The following is a 19,404-nucleotide window of genomic DNA, read 5'->3' as shown; positions in this document are numbered from 1 at the left end:
TACTATTGGCTTGAAAATTGTTTTAAAATGTATGAAAGAATTAGTGTAAAGTTAGAGTTACTGTACATAACAGTCATTTGTAACCAGAGAGCTTCTGAAGGTCATTAAAAACAGGATGTCTTCACCATTTGTCCAGGAGTCATTACTCTCAGGTGAAAGAGGGAAATAAACCATAAATCTAATTTTCAAGTGATGAGCTTTAGCCAGCATTCATTACCAACCAATATGGCTCACAGTTGAGTTACAAGCTAGGCTATTCAGAGGGAAATAAACTGGTGGGTCTGAAGTAACACACTGATCTTACCAGACCAGGTAAGGATGGAACATTTCCTTTGCTGAATGACATTCATGATTCAGGTGAATTTACAAAATTACTCCTTTTTAACTCTAACTTGTTTTGTGATCACATTACTGATGGTAACAGTTTATTCCAACTTTATTTAATTGAAGATATATACTGTATATAAGTGTTTCTAGCAGACTGAAATCTCAGATATTTAAAATAGTGTATTTTATATTACTATTTGTTACTTTTTTTATTTTTGGTGCTTTTTTATCTGTTTCATTAATATAAAGCATCAATTGTTGGACTTCTTAAAAAAATAAAATACTTCTGTAAAAATAAAGAACTAAGGCTTCCATATCTTCTGCTCTCAAGGAATTCCATTTCAGGATTAAATTTCTATTTTGCTATTACCTTAATCTAAATTAGATTACTCACATCTAGAGACTGAACCTCCTATTTAAAATGCATTTATAAATAGAAGTAAACTATCTTTGACAGAATTGGTGAAACTGCATTCTTAAACATATCAAAGTATACGGTGCAACATGCCCCATGTAAGCTCAAGGAGCAGCATCCCATCTTCTGACTAAGATACATTACAACCCTCAGGACTCAATAATGAATTCATCAATTTCAAGTAACCAGTATGATTTCTAGCAACTGAGTGTAATGACTCGTATAACAAAGCAAACACATCCTATTTGATCTTCAATTTCTATCAGAACTAGCCAATTCCAAATGATGGTCATTAACATGCAATCATAACTCATTTTTTTTGGCTGCACAGATGCTACCAAACATGTTGTGTATTCCCAGTATTATGTTTACTTCAGATTTCCAGCAATTGCAGTGCATCACATCTCCAAATTCTAGTAAAGTTTTTTTTATATATCGATGTATTCATTTACCTTCTATTTACATCTCCTTTCAGACCAGCTACAATTCACAAGCCTCACCATCCGTTCTCAAGTAAAACCAACATCACATATTATTCAGTTTCTCTTAACCTCCAGCCTATAACAAGCATATCCTTCATTCTCTCCAAACCATCCTCTTGTCTTAAAACATTTTTATTTCTAACCTTCCTCAGTCCTGATGAAAAATCTGCCTGAAATGAGAATTCACTTTCTCTCTTCTCAAATGCTGCCTGACCCGACAAGTATTTTCAAATATATTCTTTACAAGAATTTAAAAAGAAAAGAGAAATATTTGTTATGCTCCCCAATTGCTTTGGAGCATGAAAGATTTTTTTTATGATTATGTAAAATAATTTTTGCAGATGATTAGCCTGTAGCATAAATGGCAAAATTTCAAGGCTATTTTGGCAGCAATTTTCTCATTTTATTAGAGAAAGCTCGATCGTCACTGGCTTTATGTCATTTTTAAACACTGAATTGATCAAAAATGAATAGTTGTTTCAAATAAGCAGCTTTTCTTAATCCCTGCTGTGATAATAGCAAAACTTGCAACAGATACTGGAGATCAAAAATAAAAACTAAAACTGTTGGAAATCCTAAGCAGGTCAACCAGTATCAGTGAAAAGCAACAAAGTTAATGTTTCAAGCCAATGGCCTTTCATCAAAGTGTTGCCAGCATTGTTAATTTAAAATATTTAGCATGTAATACAATTAAACATAGTAATCTGAGGTATTTGTGTAGCTGTCTTGTTCCTTCAACAGCATTGTTTTTTTTTAAAATCACATGTCCTTTGCCTGGGAAATTTGGAATTATTCCACGCTGAACAAATGGCAGGTTTAATTAATATCTCCCTTTTATTGACAGGAATATTGGAATCCTGCACATCATAATTTGTTGCTTAAACGATGAGAAATAAGCCAATAACCATTTTTACTTGCTTGTGTAAGCATTAAATTCAATGTAAATCGAATAGTGTTCAAATAATATTTTCATCACAAGCTGGCATTTTTAATAAATGCTTTGTAATGCACAAAAAAAACTGTTGTTTTCTGTCTCCTTCCAGTGGCCTTGTTAGAATCGAAAGATAAATACACCCGCATCTGTCTTGAAAATTGAAGGCAGACTCAGAAAACTGTGGAGACTGAGGAGACAGAGTGATTGATCTTCTGCACATCAAACCTCTGTCAACTCATTAGTCAGCAAAAGTGGCAGAGACAATGAACAAATATAATTTTTTCTACAGCTCATTTATGAGTCACTAATTCATTGAATTTATGTTTCTATAAACCAGAATTTTATCACATAACGTGTACATCAGCTACATGCCTTATGTTCCTACATTATACATTTGTCTATATTTTTCATTGGGTTAAACTACAAATGAACATAAACTTCGCTATGTGATATACCTACCAGGATTAAAATACAAGTTTACCACCAGAAACATTACGAAAGAGAACAAAAATTACAGATCACATCCTTGCATCAACTATGTCACTTTTTTTTTGCTCAAAGGCAGCACCTTCACCAGTGAATCAAAAGAAAATGGTTTAGAAAAAAACCATCATTACAGAACGATAAATAACTATATAGCCTTACTCAAGTTCAACATTCTTGATATGAATGCATGAATCAGTCATACTACTCAAGTAGTTCTTTAGGTGTAAAACTGTATTTTTTTTCTAGCTGACCAACAAGGATTTTCAGCAGAAGTTCCTTAGCTCATAAGTAATTGCCTTCTGCAGCCTCATTAGTGTGTGATGAGGAATTGCTGCATGCTTGTTCTTGCAGAAACATGGCTCCAGGACAACACCCCATGACCCATCAATCTACAGGCCATGACACTCAGGGACTTAGGCAATATCATTTTTTTGTGACAGTATGTTCCTCTGCAATGGTTATGTGTGTTATATGTGTTATGTGTTACATGCTGTGCGTTGTCTGAGATTGTTGGTATTGGAGGAACGCTGTTTCGTTTGGTTGTATTAATGGGTATGATTGAAAGACTATTACCTTGAACTTGAAGATGTTTCTCTTGGGAGGAATTCCATCAGGTGGTGTAATATGAAGGCATGTGAGTTGACTTGTTGCCCCCTGCCCCAACACCTACACACACACAATCTAATAATCACTCCAGCCACTTTATTAAGCACACATGTACACCTACTCATTAATGCAAGTATCTAATCAGCCAATCATGTGGCAGCAACTCAACGCATAAAAGCATGCAGACATGGTCAAGACGTTCAGTTGTTATTCAGACCAAACATCAGTATGGGGAAGAAATGTAATCTAAGTGATTTTGACCATGGAATGATTGTTGGTACCAGATGAAGTGGTTTGAGTATCTCAGAAACTGCTGTAAGCCTGAGATTTTCACACACAATAGTTCCTAGCGTTTACAGAGAATGGTACTAAAAACAAAAAAAAATCCAGTGAGTGGCAGTTTTGTGGGAAAAAAACTTCTTGTTAATGAGAGAAGTCAGAGGATAGTGGCCAGTCTGGTTCAAGCCATGATAATGTAGTGGTTGGCATGACACTATGACAGCTCAAGGTGTTCTGGAGTTTGAAGTTGAATTCTGCAACTATTTGTAAAGAGTTTATATGGTCTCACCATGATATTGCATGGGTTCTCCAATTTCCACATGCAGTCCAAAGACATACCGATTGCAGACATGAGGAAATCTGCAGATGCTGGAAATTCAAGCAACACACACAACAAAATGCTGGTGAACGCAGCAGGCCAGGCAGCTTCTATAGCAAGAGGTACAGTCAACGTTTCAGGCCGGGACCCTTCATCAGGACTAACTGAAAGAAGAGATAGTAAGAGATTCTTACTCAGGACTAACTGAAAGAAGAGATAGTAAGAGATTACATTGAGCATTTCCATTGAGAGTGGGGGAGATTCAAACAAGAGGACATGAGTTGAGAGTTAGGGGGCAAAAGTTTAGAGGTAACATAAGGGGGAACTTCTTTACTCAGAGAGTGGTAGTAGCTTCCAGCAGAAGTGGTAGAGGCAGGTTCGATATTGTCATTTAAAGTAAAATTGGATAGCTATATGGACAGGAAAGGAATGGAGGGTTATGGGCTGAGTGCAGGTCGGTGGGACTAGGTGAGAGTAAGCGTTCAGCATGAACTAGAAGGGCGGAGATGCCTGTTTCCGTGCTGTAATTGTTATATGGTTATATCTCTTACTAAGGCTCCCGGCCTGAAACGTTGACTGTTCCTCTCCCTATAGATGCTGCCTGGCCTGCTGCGTTCACCAGCATTTTTTTTGTGTGTGCTGCTTGACATACTGATTGGTTGGTTAATTAGTCATTGTTACTTGGTCTGTGGTTAGTCTAGGATTAAATAAGTGGGTTGCTGGCTGGTGCTGGAAGGGGCTGTTCCATGCTCTATCTCTAAATAAAATATAATCAATAAAATAAGCTGACAGATCAGCATCAATAACTCAAATAATAGAACAGCGGTGTGCAGAAGAGCAGCTGTGAATGCACAACACGTTGGAGCTTGAAGAGGAGGGGCTACAGCAACAGAGGGCCACACCAGCTTCCACTCCTGTACCTAATAATGTGGCCAGCGAGAGTAAATACAAACAAGATTCTCAACCATATTGTACGGAAGTGGATTGATGTAGAGAGTATCGTCAGTGCAATGAGTAGTTAATGGAAGCAGTTTCAGATCAAAGTGAAACTGATTTGTCTCCCAACCATGAAGGGAAATTTTTCATCTTCAGGTTAGTATGTCCCTTTTATAAGACAAAGGTGTGACACCTGTGATGTATTGTACTGCCAGAGGACACACTGATAAATACCAAAAACCCCTTTGAAGCAACTTTCCATTTTGCTCGGCAATGGGTTTATACAAGAGCTCTGTTGCATAAGTAGCTGTGGTGATAAAAACCTGAGATCTCAGTAGAATTCAGAAAATCACAGCATAGAATTAGCTAAGAAACACCAAAGGGCAGAAAATGTTGATAGAGTTTGCTTATATGCTACCAAACAGTTATGGTAATATAGGGGACAACATAAAGCAGGAAATTAGAGATGCATGTGAAAACAATACCAATTTTTAATTTACATAGAGCCCAGCCATAAAAAAATTAGTAATAATATTGTGCAGGCTGAATTCCTGGAGTGTGTCGGAGATGTATTATTGGATCTGCAATTACGGAGCCTAACTGACGAAGAGACTATCCTAGATTGGGCATTATGCAAGTTGAAGATCTTTTTTCTGCTGAGTCTGTCATATTGGAAAGCTTCATTCGAAGACATATGGGTTGAAAGGCAACGTATTAGGTACGTTTAAAGAAAGCCTTCGTTCCTCTCCCAAGCTAAAACACTTGGACATACGGGGACAGATTAAGACAAATAAGCCTATACAAACCAGACTTTAGAAAAGTGAGAAGAGAACTCATATATACATAAAATTTTCACTGAGGTGGATTGACCGGAACTTGGAAGGATTTTTTTTCCCTGGTTGTGGTGTCTACAATGAGGGGATGTGAGTGACAGCTTTTAGGACTGAGATAGGGAAGTGTTTCGTACAGAAGATACAAAACGGCAAAATGGAAAACTGTGTACACATGCTACAAAGACAGACCATAATGAATGGCAGAACAGGCTCAAGTGGCCTATTCCTGCCTTCCTGCCACAAACAAGAGAAAATCTGCAGATGCTGGAAATCTGAGCAACAAACACAAAATGCTGGAGGAACTCAGCAGGCCAGGACGCATCTAGGAAAAGAGTACAATCGACATTTTTGGCTGAGACCCTTCAGCAGAACTGGAGAAAAAGGCTTGGGAATAGATTTGAATGGTGGGGGGTGGGAGAGAGCAACACAAGGTGATAGATGAAACCTGGAAGGGGGGGGGATGAAGTAAAGTGCTGGGAAGTTGATTCGTGAAAGAAACAGAAGGCCATGGAAGAAAGAAAAGGAGGAGGACCGCCAGAAGGAGGCGACGGGTGGGCAAGGAGACAAGGTGAGAGAGGGAAAAGGAGATTGAAAATGGTGAAGGAGGGGGGTGGGGGGGAATTACCGGAAATTTGAGAAATCAATGTTCATGCCATCAGGTTGGAGGCTACCCAAACAAAATATAAGAAGTTGTTCCTCCAACCTAAGTGTGGCCTTATTCCTACAGTAAGAGAGGCCATGGATAGCCATATCGGAATGGGAATGGGAAGTGGAATTTAAATGGGTAGCCACTGGGAGATCCCAGTTTTTCTAGTGGACAGAGTGTAGGTGCTCAGCAATGCAGTCTCCCAATCTCCGTCAGGTCTCATCGATATACAGGAGGCCACAATGGGAGCACCAAGCACAGTATATGACCCCAACAGGCTCACAGGTGAAGTGTCATCTCACCTGGAAGGACTGTTTAGGGCCCTGAATTGTAGTGAGGGAGGAGATGTAGGGGCAGCTGTAGCACTTGTTCCACTTGCAAGGATAAGTTGATGAGGCCACACTTAAGTTGGAGGAACAACAGCTTATATTCCATTTGGGTAGCCTCCAACCTGATGGCATGAACATCGGTTTCTCTAACTTCCCGGTAATGTCTTCCCAACCCCAACCCCCTCCTTCTCCATTTCCCATTCCCTTTACTGTCTCTCATCTTCTTGCCCACACATCGCCTCCCTCTGGTGCTCCTCCCCCCTTTTTCTTTCTTCCTCGGCCTTCCACCAATCAACTTACCAGCTCTGTACTTCGTCCTTCTCCCTCCAGGTTTCACCTATCACCTTGTGTTTCTCTCTTCCCTTCCCTCCAGCTTTTAAATCTAATTCTCATCTTTTTTCTCCAGCCGAGGGGTTTTAGCCCGAAATGTCGACAGTACTCTTTTCCATAGATGCTGCCTGGCCTGCTGAGTTCCTCCATCATTTTGTGTGTGTTAGCCTATGCCTGCTCCATTTGTTTTGGTTCACCTTAAAACTGTACTCCATTTCTAGTTACAGCTGGAGTATTTGTTCTGTGAGGCCACCCTCCATGCCCAAGGGAATCTCACAGCAATCCTTTAATTTAATATTATAGAGGAATTTCACTGACATTAGATGCATTAAGATGGAAATATGTTGCTAGCCTTTGCTACTGGTGGTGCATGAAACACTTTGGAACACATGTGACATTGCACATGATGTCATTAATTCAAGTTAACTTAACCAATTTTCCCTTATCTCAAATGACTCTATAGTACTGACAGTAAAATAGTTTTAACGTTAATGTGAGCTTGAGCTTCACCTACATCAGTGAAATAATTCGAAATGATTTCTTCTGAATGATGAAACATCTGCACAGACTCTTCTTCTCTTCCACCCGATTTCTGAATGGACATTGAACCCATGAACACTACCTCACTACTCTTTATTTCTGTGTTTGCATTATTTATTTAATTTAACTATTTTTATATATATATACACTGTATATATTTACTGTAATTCAGTTTTTTTGTATTTATCAAATATTGTATTGTACTCCTGCCACAAAGTTAACCAATTTCATGACATATGCTGGTGATATTAAACAAAATACTGAGAAGAATAAGCTCCCAGCAGTATTTGCCAACCTCAGTTAAATCTCCTCACATTGTCAATGCAGCAGGAGTGAAGTGATTTATGCTGATGCTATGGAAATGGAAGTGGGACTGAGACCATCCATGTTGTACGACCTTAAACTGACCAATAGAACATAGAACAGCAAAGGACAGAAACAACCCCTTCAGCCCACAATATTGTACTGAACCAATTAAATTACTAAACAAATGGCTAACTAAGCTAACAACAGGAATTCTGCAGATGCTGGAAATTCAAGCAACACACATCAAAGTTGCTGGTGAACGCAGCAGGCCAGGCAGCATCTCTAGGAAGAGGAGCAGTCGACGTTTCAGGCCCAGACCCTTCATCAGGACGAAGAGTCTCGGCCTGAAACGTCGACTGCACCTCTTCCTAGAGATGCTGCCTGGCCTGCTGCGTTCATCAGCAACTTTGATGTGTGTTGCTAACTAAGCTAATCTGTTCTGCCTACACAATGTCCATCTCCTTCTATCTTCCTCACGCTCATGTGCCTATCTAAACATCTATTAATATTTCTGCCTCTACCACCACCCCAGCCAGAGCTTTCTAGCCACTCACCATTCTCCGTGTAAACAAAAACTTGCCCCTCACACCTCCTTCAAAATTTCCTCCTCTCACCTTAAATGCATGCCCTTTTGTATTAAACACTTCAACCCTTGGAAAAATATATTGTCTCTTATAAGATTATAATCATTTATCAGATTTCCTCACAGCCTTGCTACTCCAGAGAAAAACAACCCAAGTTTGTCCAACCTCTTGTTATAGCTCATGCCCTCTAATCCAGGCAGCATCCCAGTAAAGCTCTTCACACACCTTCACCCTCTCCAATCCGACATCCTTCCTATAATGGGGAATGCAATACTCCAAATGAGGACTAACCAGAGTTTTATAAAGCTGCAACCTAAATTCCTGACCTTTGAACTCAGTGCCTCGACTAATAAAGACAAATGGGCCGTATGCCTTCTTAACCACCCTATCAATATGTGTAGCCACTTTCAGGGAGCTATGAACTTGGACACCAAGATCCTTCTGCTCATTAACATTGTTAAGGACACCTCCCTTTCTGTCTCTTTACATTTGACTTACCAAGGTGAAACACTTCACATTTGTCCACCTGCCATTTCTCCGTCCATCTCTGCAACTGACCTATATGCCATTGTATTCATTGCCAGTCTCCTACACTATCCACAACACTACCAATCTTCATTTTATCTGGCCTAACTATGGTTTTTTAAAGCTTCCCCTTCACTTCAAGCTGGCACAGGCGAACAACGAAACCTTGCAGACAGCTGACAAAACTACTTTGTTTACTTCTTCTTCTTCTCCTTTCAAATATGAACAATATGTTACTAAGCTGTAAGTGATTGGAACCTGTGATTTACATTTTGATAGAGGGTTTTTGGGCTGATTGAGCTATCTGCCACTTTGCTGTCTCTGAGGAAGTTCGGTGACATTGGGGGGTGAGCTTGCATCCTGGTGGTCTAAAAGCCTGGAGATGGGACGCGAGCCCCTGTTCAACTCCATTGCTTCTCTGCGATTGAAGCATCGAGTAAGGTTGAAGTCAACAAAGACAAGAGCGGAAGTTGGGCCGGTATTCGACACTGTTTGCCTATGCCTGACCAGTCTTTCCCACCCTCTCACGACCTGCTGTTGGTGGGAAGTGCAGGTGCCTTGGGTTCCACTTTGCAAGGATGGTTTGGCCAGGCTCATGGCGGTGGACTCATTTTGGGAGACTCTGAGGTTCGTGGTGCACGTGTTTTGGGATTCTGGTTACCATTTATTGCTGTTTTTGAGCAGTTTGATCAGGGCCATCCGGTGTGGACTGGGCCGCTTCAGCGAAGGCAGGCTTTGCGGCCTGCAGCCAGCTAGGGGTGCTGAACTAACTAAACTGAGTAGTCCTGGTCTCCTACTCTGATGTTTGATATTCTACGTGTTGTTCACTCAGTTTTTGCCGTTTGCACAATTTGTTCTTTCATCATGCGTTGCTGGTTTGAACTTTTTTGAATGAGTTCCATGGTGTTTCTTTGATTCCTGGCTTCCTGTGGCAGGACGAATCTCAGAGTTGTATTCTGTATACATACTTTGATATTACAGGTCGACCTTCACTAATCTGTCACCACTGGGACCTGAGGAGTGCCGGATTAGTGAAAATGCCGGATTACAGAAGGATCACATTGAGCAATAGCTAACCGCCTCATCATACCTTTAAAATACTTTATACTTTATTGTCGCCAAACAATTGATACTAGAACGTACAATCATCACAGTGATATTTGATTCTGCGCTTCCTGCTCCCTGGATTACAAATCGATAGTAAATATTAAAACTTTAAATTATAAATCATAAATAGAAAATAGAAAAATGGAAAGTAAGGTAGTGCAAAAAAACTGAGAGGCAGGTCCGGATACTTGGAGGGTACGGCCCAGATCCGGATCAGGATCCATTCAGCAGTCTTATCACAGATGGAAAGAAGCTGTTCCCAAATCTGGCTGTACGAGTCTTCAAGCTTCCGAGCCTTCTCCCAGAGGGAAGAGGGACGAAAAGTGTGTTGGCTGGGTGGGTTGTGTCCTTGATTACCCTGGCAGCACTGCTCAGACAGCGTTGCGGTGTAAAGTGAGTCCAAGGATGGAAGATTGGTTTGTGTGATGTGCTGCGCCGTGTTCACGATCTTCTGCAGCTTCTTTCAGTCTTGGACAGGACAACTTCTACACTAGGTTGTGGTGTACCTGAGAAGAATGCTTTCTATTGTGCATGTATAAAAATATCACGTAAATCAGTGCAAGTTAGATAATAATGAAACAGAAATATTAAATGAGTAGCAAGTGAAATTTTAATAAAGTAATATACTGTACAGGCAGAGATAAAATAAAGAATACAGGTAAATGTACAGGAATTAACTTATACAGAAAAGTTGAGCACTTCCACTTCTAAAGTTAGACGTTTAATATACCTTCAGGCAAAGTTACATGACTGCAAGTGTGGGGTTGTCAGGATCATCAACATCTTCTTCTTGAAAAATGAGTGAAGCATCAGGAGCTGGTGCTGAAACTCGTTGGTGTCAGCATATCTGGGTGAGCAGAAATTGATGGCACTGGATTTTGAAGTGTTAGCTCCCCTGTTACACATTTTCTAGCAATTTTTTTGAACATATCTTCCAAGGTAAGCTGTTTCGTATATTTTGGTCTCTCCCTGATTAGCTTATCCTGCAGCATACAAACACTCATTATTTCTTGTTCAGTTATAAAGCATCGTTGCTCTAATCCTTTCAGCAATTCACCTGTCAACTTAATTAGCCTGTCAATAGCAAGTCTCTCTGCTACAACTTGTTCATCTTCATCACTGCTTTCTCCTCCAATATCTTCCTTCTCTGGATGTACAACCATCTGCATAATTTCCGAGTCAGTATAATGATGAACAGTAGGCTCATCCTCATCTATATTCATCCATTCTTCAACATTGTCATCAGTGAACCTTGATGCAAGATCCTTGGCAGCAGGATTAGTTAGCTCTTGAGCAAAAGAAAGCAGTTCACGTATCATCTGTTTTTCCTTGGAAACTCTAAAGCCTATAAGGTCATTCCCACTGTCTTCACCAGGTGCAGACTCAAACATTGAACCTGGTCATAATTTATACCAACCATTCTTCAGTGTGGATGGCTCTACAGACCTCCAAGCATTAGCAGCACGGTAAATCATCACTTTCGTATTAAAATCCTTTATAAATTCCTTTACCGGTCTGCCAGCATTAACTGTACTCAAAAGGCACCTCATAAACAGGGAACGGTACTTCAACTTGAAAGAACGTAATATGCCATTGTCCAGGGGTTGACTTAACGACATACAGTTAGGTGGCGGGAAGATACCGAAAACATTGTCTTTTACCAGGAGTTCTGCTTTCCGGTGTGCTGAACAGTTGTCTAAAACAAGCACTATCTTACAGTTGTGGTGCAGGCCAACAGAGTCACAGTGAGCTCGTGCTTAAGGAACAAAATAATTTTCAAACTATTCTAGTGTGATGCTAGTTGTAATCCATCCGTTTTTGTTAGCACGGTAAGTTACAGGAAAGTGTGTCATACCTTTGAAGGCCCTGGGAGGTAAGCTTTTGCCAATGACCAGTAACTTACATCTGTGGATTCCTGCAGCATTAGAGCAGCCTAGCAAAGTCACATGATCTCTTGATGCATTATACCCTGTTGGCATTGCTGCATCCACTGTTGTTAGTGTTCTTCTTGGTGTACATCTCCAATACAAAGCAGTCTCATCAGCATTGTACACCTGCTCTGGGCTTAATTTTTCATCGAGACTAACTTGGCGAACTCATCAACAAACTCTGCTGCTGCTTCCTTGTCTGCTGAACGTTTTTCACCACACACTGCATGAAGCTGTAAGTCATGACGTTGCTTGAACCGATGAAGCCAGCCTTCACTACAGTCACACTCATAATCTAGTCCTAGTTCTTAATGAAACACTTTTGCTTGTTCCTTCACCATATTTCCAGATAGTTCAACACCTTCACTAACACGAAGATTAAACTTCATTATCAGCACTTTATCTAGTTCCGAACTTCTTCCGTCTTTCATTGTTTTTCTTAAACATACAGGTTTCCCCCGCCATCCGAAGGTAGAGTGTTCCTATGAAACAGTTCGTAAGCTGGAAGGTCGTAAAGCGAAGAAGCAATTACCATTTATTTATATGGGAAAATTTTGTGAGCATTCGCAGACCCAGAAGTAACCTACCAAATCATGCCAAATAACACATAAAACCTAAAATAACAGTAACATATAGTAAAAGCACGAATGATATGATAAATACACAGCCTATATAAAGTAGAAATACTTCTCTACAACGATTGCCTGCACAGATCTCCGTAGCGAAAATCTCACGCAAGCCCTGCAGGCAGAAACACTCTTTCCAGTAACCTTTAAACTCTGAAGCTGCCAAATCTACCAAACAACACGTAAAAATACACAGCCTATATAACGTAGAAATAATGTATGTACAGTGTAGTATTACTTACCGGAATTGGGACAGCGCCAAGCAATTTGATGATGGTGTGTCAGACAGAGTTGCCGGAGTTTGGGTGGTGCAGTGGTCCCCACCCTCCGGGCCACCGAGCGATACATTGCCGCGAAGCATGCAGGGGTCCAGCGGTAGCTGGGAGGCACACAGCACATCTTTAAGAAAAAAGCCAAAACAAACATGCTAATTAATTAGGTGCTGCCCGGCATGTAAATGTTGGCGCAGATTTCCAATTGCGTCATCTCTGATCTGGGCCAACAATTACGTGTCAGCGGCACCTAATTAATTAGCATGTTTATTTCGTTTTTATTTCTTAAAGATGTGCTATGTGCCTCCCGGCTACCTTTGTATTCTCCATGAATCAGTATAGTATCTGTCCGGGGCCCGGGGGTTGGGGTGGTGGGACACGGGGGTGTCATCTCATCGTCGTCTGTTTCCATTAGAGCAGGCAGCTCATCTTCTCCTATGACTGTCCGCCTCGATGATCGAAGGTTGAGATTCGTCGTCTGCTGTGACTGATGTGGAAGGCTTGCCTGACTGCTGAGCCTCGCGCATTTTTCTATCATACAGTTCTTTGTAAGGACTCAAACCATTCTGCAAATATCCCCTAAACCAACGTACCCTTTCAAAATTAAAATCGTACTTTATCATTGCAGTGAAAATCTCACGTAGTTGCTTCACTTTCGCTACTGCATTCAGTTTTGATCGTTATCCTTTCCTCTTCCAATTGCATCAGCTCTTCATCGATCAGATCTTGGTCATGGGATGCCAAAACCTCTTCAACATCATCTTCGTCAGCTTCCACAAACCAAACTCACTTTGTCCTTGCTTCGTTCACCACGTTCGAAATGCTTAATTATGTCTAGTTTTACGCTAAGTGTAACACCCTTATGAGCTCTTTCAGGCTTTTCCGACACCTTAGAACTCATCTTGCTAACGGCTGGTCAATGCAACGTGTTTAAGCAATGCCGTTCCGAATCCGGAGGAGAGCGGCTGCTCGGAGTGCGCGCTGCCTTTTATCGCCCGCTGATTTTTTCACGCGCTGATTTTTTTCGTAACAGTGAAAACACATTCTGAAAGCAAAAACAGGGTACTAATGTAGGTCTTTCGTAACAGTGAGGTTTCGTAAAGCGAACGTTCAAAAAGCAGGAGACACCTGTATCTGTTTCTTTGAGCCACTATCAGCAAAAAAATGTAGCAATTTTTCTTTGTTTCTTTGGCTCTTTCACAGTGTACGATATAATGTTGTAACAGTCGCATAAGCTTTTCACCGATACACTACTCTCCAGTTTTTTCAACAGTTCAACCTTATCTTTAATGGATTATGTGCGGCGTTTTCGCTTCACAGCACGAGGTGAATTTTCTTTACACACTGGGGCCACAATTGGGGCCATAAAAGAGCAAATGATATTAATAAATGCAGGAAAACAAACAGGAAGCACCTGTCTGTTCTTACAAGAGCGGGCCAACACATGAACAGATCTAGCGCAACCAAAACAATGCGCAGCAGATTGGTATGGTGGCCCAGGAAATTCGGAATTACAGTTGCGCGGAAAATTTGAAATCAGTGCCGGATTATCAAAGGTGCCGAATTACAGGTAGTCGGATTAATGAAGGTCGACCTATACATTCTTACTTTGAATCTTTGACTCTTTGAAACTTACTAACCCACCCATTTACATTTTCAGCTAGGTCATTTATTTATACTGTATGTCAAAGGGCAGAGAGCCCTATGGAACAAGCACTAATCACAGACCTCGAGATAAAATAAGTCCCTTTGAACACTGCCCTTTGGCTTCTATGGGCAAGCCAGTTCTGAATCCAAACAGCTAATTCACCTTGGATACCATGCATCTTAGTCTTCTGGATGAGCCTCCCATGAGGGACCTTGTCAAACACCTTACTAAAGCCCATTTAGACAACATCCACTGCTCTGCTTCATCAATCACCCTTGCCACCTCATCAAAAAACTCAATCAAGTTAGCAAGATGCAACTTGCCCCACACAAGATCATGCTGACTCTCCCTAATTAGACCATAGTTTTCCAAATGCTCATAAATCCTATCCCAAAGAATTCTCTCCAGTAACTTCCCTACCGCTGACATGAGACTCACCAGCCTAGAGTTTCCAGGATTACCGTTCTTGAATAATGAAACAACATTAACTACTTGTCAGTCCTCTGGGACCTCGCCTGTGGCTAGCAAGGACACAAAGATATTGATTAAGTCCCCAGCAATCTCTTCTCTTTCCTCTCTTAATAAATGGGGGTACATCCCATCAGACCCTGGGGGCTTATCCACCTTAATGCTCTGTATAAGAGACAACATTACCCCTGGTTTTACCTCAAAATGCCCTAATCTAATATCCTAAGTGCGTATCGATACACTTGGTACCAGGCAGATATTTCTGCCTCTCTCCAGATTCAAGACATAAAGGATTCAAAGTACATTTATTATCAAAGAGCATATAAATTATACACCTTAAGATTTGTTTATTTACAGGCAGCCACAAAGCAAGAAACTCAAACGAACCCAATTTAAAAAAAAGAAAGACCATAACCACCGTGCAGAGAAAGAGGGTAAAACACAGGAGAATGAGCGAGATCAGCCCAAGTGAGAATGGTTTCATGCTAGAGCTGGCAGAGAACAAAGCAGGATGAACTCAGGTCAGGAGGCACTTGTGGAGACAGAAGAATGGTCAACATTTTGAGTCAACACAGCCATACACACTGCCTACCACGATACATCCTCTGCTTTCACAGATGCTGTCTGGCCCATTGAGTTCCTCCAGCAGTTTGCATTTTGCTCAAAATTATACCAAAATTATGTCATAATTATAGCAGTAGCAGTTCCCTGAATACCATCGGCTTCAGGAAGAGATGGGTACAGTGCAACATGTTCCTATTTACATCAACAGTACTCTGGATGAGAGGGTGGAGAGCTTTAAGCTGCTCAGCTTGAACATCAACCACATCGATGCCACCACCATGAAAACTCATCAGTACCTCTGCTTTCTCAGGAGGTTAATGAAGTTTGGAATGTCCCCTCTGACCCTCATCAATTTTTATCGATGTACCAAAGAAAGCATCCTATCTGGACGCTTCACAGCTGGGAATGGCAACTGGTCTGCCAATGACTATAGGAAATTACAGAAAGTTGTGGACACAGCTCAGTGCATCACAGAAGCCAGCTGCTATGAGACTATTAAATAGTTCCCTAGTACAAACAAATGGACTCAGTTTCACAATCTAACTCATTATGGTCATGTACCTTATTGTTTACTTGGACTGCACTTTCTCTGTAGCTGTTACACTTTATTCTATAATCTGTTATGGTTTTACCTTGTTCTACCTCAATGCACTGTGTAGTGATTTGATCTGTATGAGCAGTATGCAAGGCAGCTTTTCACTTTATCTTAGCACATGTGAAAATAAATAAACCAATTCCAATTCCAGTTCCAGTCTCTCCATGGAGCCCATCTACACTTCCTACTTTTCAGTAGAACAGCCAAAGACCCCATGCACCCTGGCCCTTCTCCCTTCTCAGCCCTCCTATTGGGCAGAAGATACTGAAGCTAAAAACCACACATCACCAGGCTCAAGGACAGTTTCTACTTCGCTGTTTTAAGAACACTGTACGGACTCCTTGTACAGTAAGATGGACTCTTGACCTCACAATCTACCTCATTATGACCTTGCATTTTATGTCTACCAGCTCTGCATTTTCTCTGTAACTGCAGCACAACAATTTGTCATTCTGCTATTGTTTTTACCTTGTGCTACTTCAATGCACCGCCATAATGACATCAAATGCTTAGCACGAGTACCGAGTTTGGATGAGTCCTGATGAACATCAACTGTACTCTTTTCCATAGATGCTGCCTGGCCTGCTGAGTTCCTCCAGCATTTTGTGTGTGTTGACTGGATTTCCAGCATCTGCAGATTTTCTTTCACCTTTGGATTGTTCTGATTCTCCCCATATAATTAATAATCTGCCTTCAAAACATAATGAGCAATAACCATTTTACTCATTCTTTTAAACTCATTTTCAGCTTACCCTCAGACACCCCTGCCAGATCCTAACCAGTCTGGATCTCATCTTTCTGATAATAGACACGATTTTGTAAACTTTGTTTACACTAGTGTTGAAACATTGGAATTCTCCGTTAATTAATGAACTGAATAAGTGCAGAGTTAAGTGGCAATATAATCACCTCCTCTACAAAGGAAAACACAAAACTGGCCAAACAAAACTGCACTGCATTTTTTCTGCACTGTTATTGTTTTACCTTCTTCTAGCTCAATGCACTGTGTAATGAATTGATCTGTATGAACAGTATGCAAGCTTTTCACAGTATCCAGACACATGAGACAATAATAAACCAATCCAATTCTAGTTCTGTAAACACTTTAGAAAGATTGTTAGGGTGGCTTGTACCCAGAATCAGGCTTTAAGACAACATCTGTGTTATTCCCTGAAGGATTTCGTACAATTTACAGTGCACCAATCCCAGGATGGCATCAACCCTTAAAGGCACGTTGTCCAGTGCGATCACAGTGGTGCACAATAGGTAACAAACAGCGGTAGATAACAAGATATTTGTTGCTGGAGGAAAAGTTACAGGCTGAGAGCAAAGTTCTGTTCAGGGTGGTGGGTGGCATTACTGAAGATAGAAAGGTGCAATAGGTAATGCTGTTCCTCACTGCCTACAGAACTGTGAAGCAACACAGGCAGGGCATTTATGATCTGATGAGATGAGGGAAGGTTAAATGTATGATTATTTAAGTGCCGCTTCTTCAATTTAATGGTAACATACACACTTCCTACCACATGGACTCCTAGATCACCTCCTACTATCTTGATGCCCTTGTAAACCCATCATCACCCTCAGATATTTGAGACTTCCAAAGGGACAAGAATGAAAAGCAGACTCAATGTCCTTCATCTTCTCTATTTAGGCAAAAATAGCCTAGAAGAGAGGGAGACTGCCCACACGCTCACACCTACCCGAGGAGGCTTTTAAATCTCAACTGCTGAATATCCTGAGAAGGTTGTCCTGAAACTGATGGGCAAATGGGGCCTCAGCCCGAGACAACAGAAACATCTACTACCATCCATAACCAGTTAGGTACAGTATTCAACAAATATTCAGACTGATTTCTACATCCCATTTGATTTGATCAATTGTATACACCAATATTAACCTTTATGTGGCCCTTTTTCTTCATTTTAAGTGCAGATAGGCTTCACAGAATACCTGCAAAGGCCACCTTCTTCCAACTTCATGTAAGGGGAAGAAAAAATGGAGGAGAAGATGCCGTAGGTGCAGTCATGGTGGATGGAGAGAAAGAATAAGGGAGGAAAAGAAGATTTTAACGATGAACATACTGCAAGTTGTGACTTTCACCCCCTTGGTGCCACCTCAGAAATGCACACCGTGGCACCATGAGTGGCAGTTGACACCAGCCCTAGGGAGATGGCAGATGTACTGTGGAGAGCATTCCAACTGGCTGCATCACCATCTGGTAGGGGGAGTGGGAGCTACTGCACAGGATCGAAATGAACTGCAGAGAGTCGTAAACTTAGTCAGCTCCATCACTGGCCTCCATAGTATCTAGGACACCTTCAAGGAGTGACGCCCCAAAAAGATAACATCCATTATTAAGGTTCCCCATCACACAGCTTATGCGTTGTTCTCATGGCTACCATCAGGAAGGAGGAACAGACGCCTGAAGGCACACACTCAGCAATTCAGGAACAGCTTCTTCCCCTCTGCCATCCAATTTCTGAATTGTCTTCACTCTCCAGGGCGCAGGCCTGGGCAAAGTTGTATGGAAGACCAGAAGTTGCCCATACTGCAAGTCTCCCCTCTCCACGACACTGATGTTGTCCAAGGGAAGGGCAAGGGCCGACACAGCTTGACACCAGTGTCATCGCAGAGCACTATGTGGTTAAGTGCCTTGCTCAAGGACACAGCATTGCTTGGGCTCAAACTCACGACCTTTAGGTCACTAGTCATATGCCTTAACCACTTGGCCATGTGCCCACATATATATATATATATATATATATACTGTATACTTACTGTAATTCACATTTTTTCTATTACTATGTACTGCATTGTACTGCTGCTGCAAAGACGACAAGATTCTGATTCTAATTCTGATCCCCTACCTCATAGGTTCAAATGAAAGCCACAATTTTGTTGCAATACTGATTTCATTAGCAACCGAGATGGTGATTGTGCAGTTATGCCTGCCTGGCCAGATGTGGGAGCATGGAGAAATCCTGTATGGATCTAGGAGAGCATGACCACTTCCTTGCAACTGCTTGGCATCAACTTCCTTGCGTGATGTCCACTGGATAGAAGAACTGTGAAGGCTTTCTGCCTCTTGTGTGTTCTTGCCTTGATCAAGCTGGACGTCCTGCCTCTCTCATATCAAGCTTAAACACCCTTACAGGAACTATCCAAATTGAGCCTGGCCATCAGAAAACAGTGAGAGAGAGAGACGCTCATAAACACTGAAATCAAGGTCAACAAAGTCTACTCTTGGTGAAGTAAAAGCAGTTAATTGTAAGATATGATCAAAGTCTACTGTAACCATCAATGTTGAAAGACAGAG

General features: G+C 41.2%; 1 protein-coding gene across 5 annotated transcripts in view; it reads right to left on the bottom strand.

Moving 5' to 3' along the window:
* Nucleotides 1-19,404, bottom strand: part of thsd7ba (thrombospondin, type I, domain containing 7Ba) — a 1,047,195-nt gene that overhangs the window by 796,036 nt on the left and 231,755 nt on the right. Inside the window, exon 1 of one of the 5 annotated variants that reach the window (XM_072258593.1) lies at nucleotides 16,554-16,610. The exons of the other annotated variants lie outside the window; for them this stretch is intronic. Coding sequence (XP_072114694.1) covers nucleotides 16,554-16,587 — 34 coding nt within the window. The 5' untranslated portion in view covers nucleotides 16,588-16,610. Of the gene's footprint in view, nucleotides 1-16,553; nucleotides 16,611-19,404 lie in introns of those variants that run through there. 5 annotated transcript variants of the gene reach the window in all.

This window comes from Mobula birostris, chromosome 5 (genome assembly GCF_030028105.1).
Source record: "Mobula birostris isolate sMobBir1 chromosome 5, sMobBir1.hap1, whole genome shotgun sequence".
NCBI classification, from domain to species: domain Eukaryota; kingdom Metazoa; phylum Chordata; class Chondrichthyes; order Myliobatiformes; family Myliobatidae; genus Mobula; species Mobula birostris.
The sequence above is the reverse complement of the archived record's forward strand: the minus strand, read 5'-3'. Positions and strand labels throughout refer to the sequence as shown.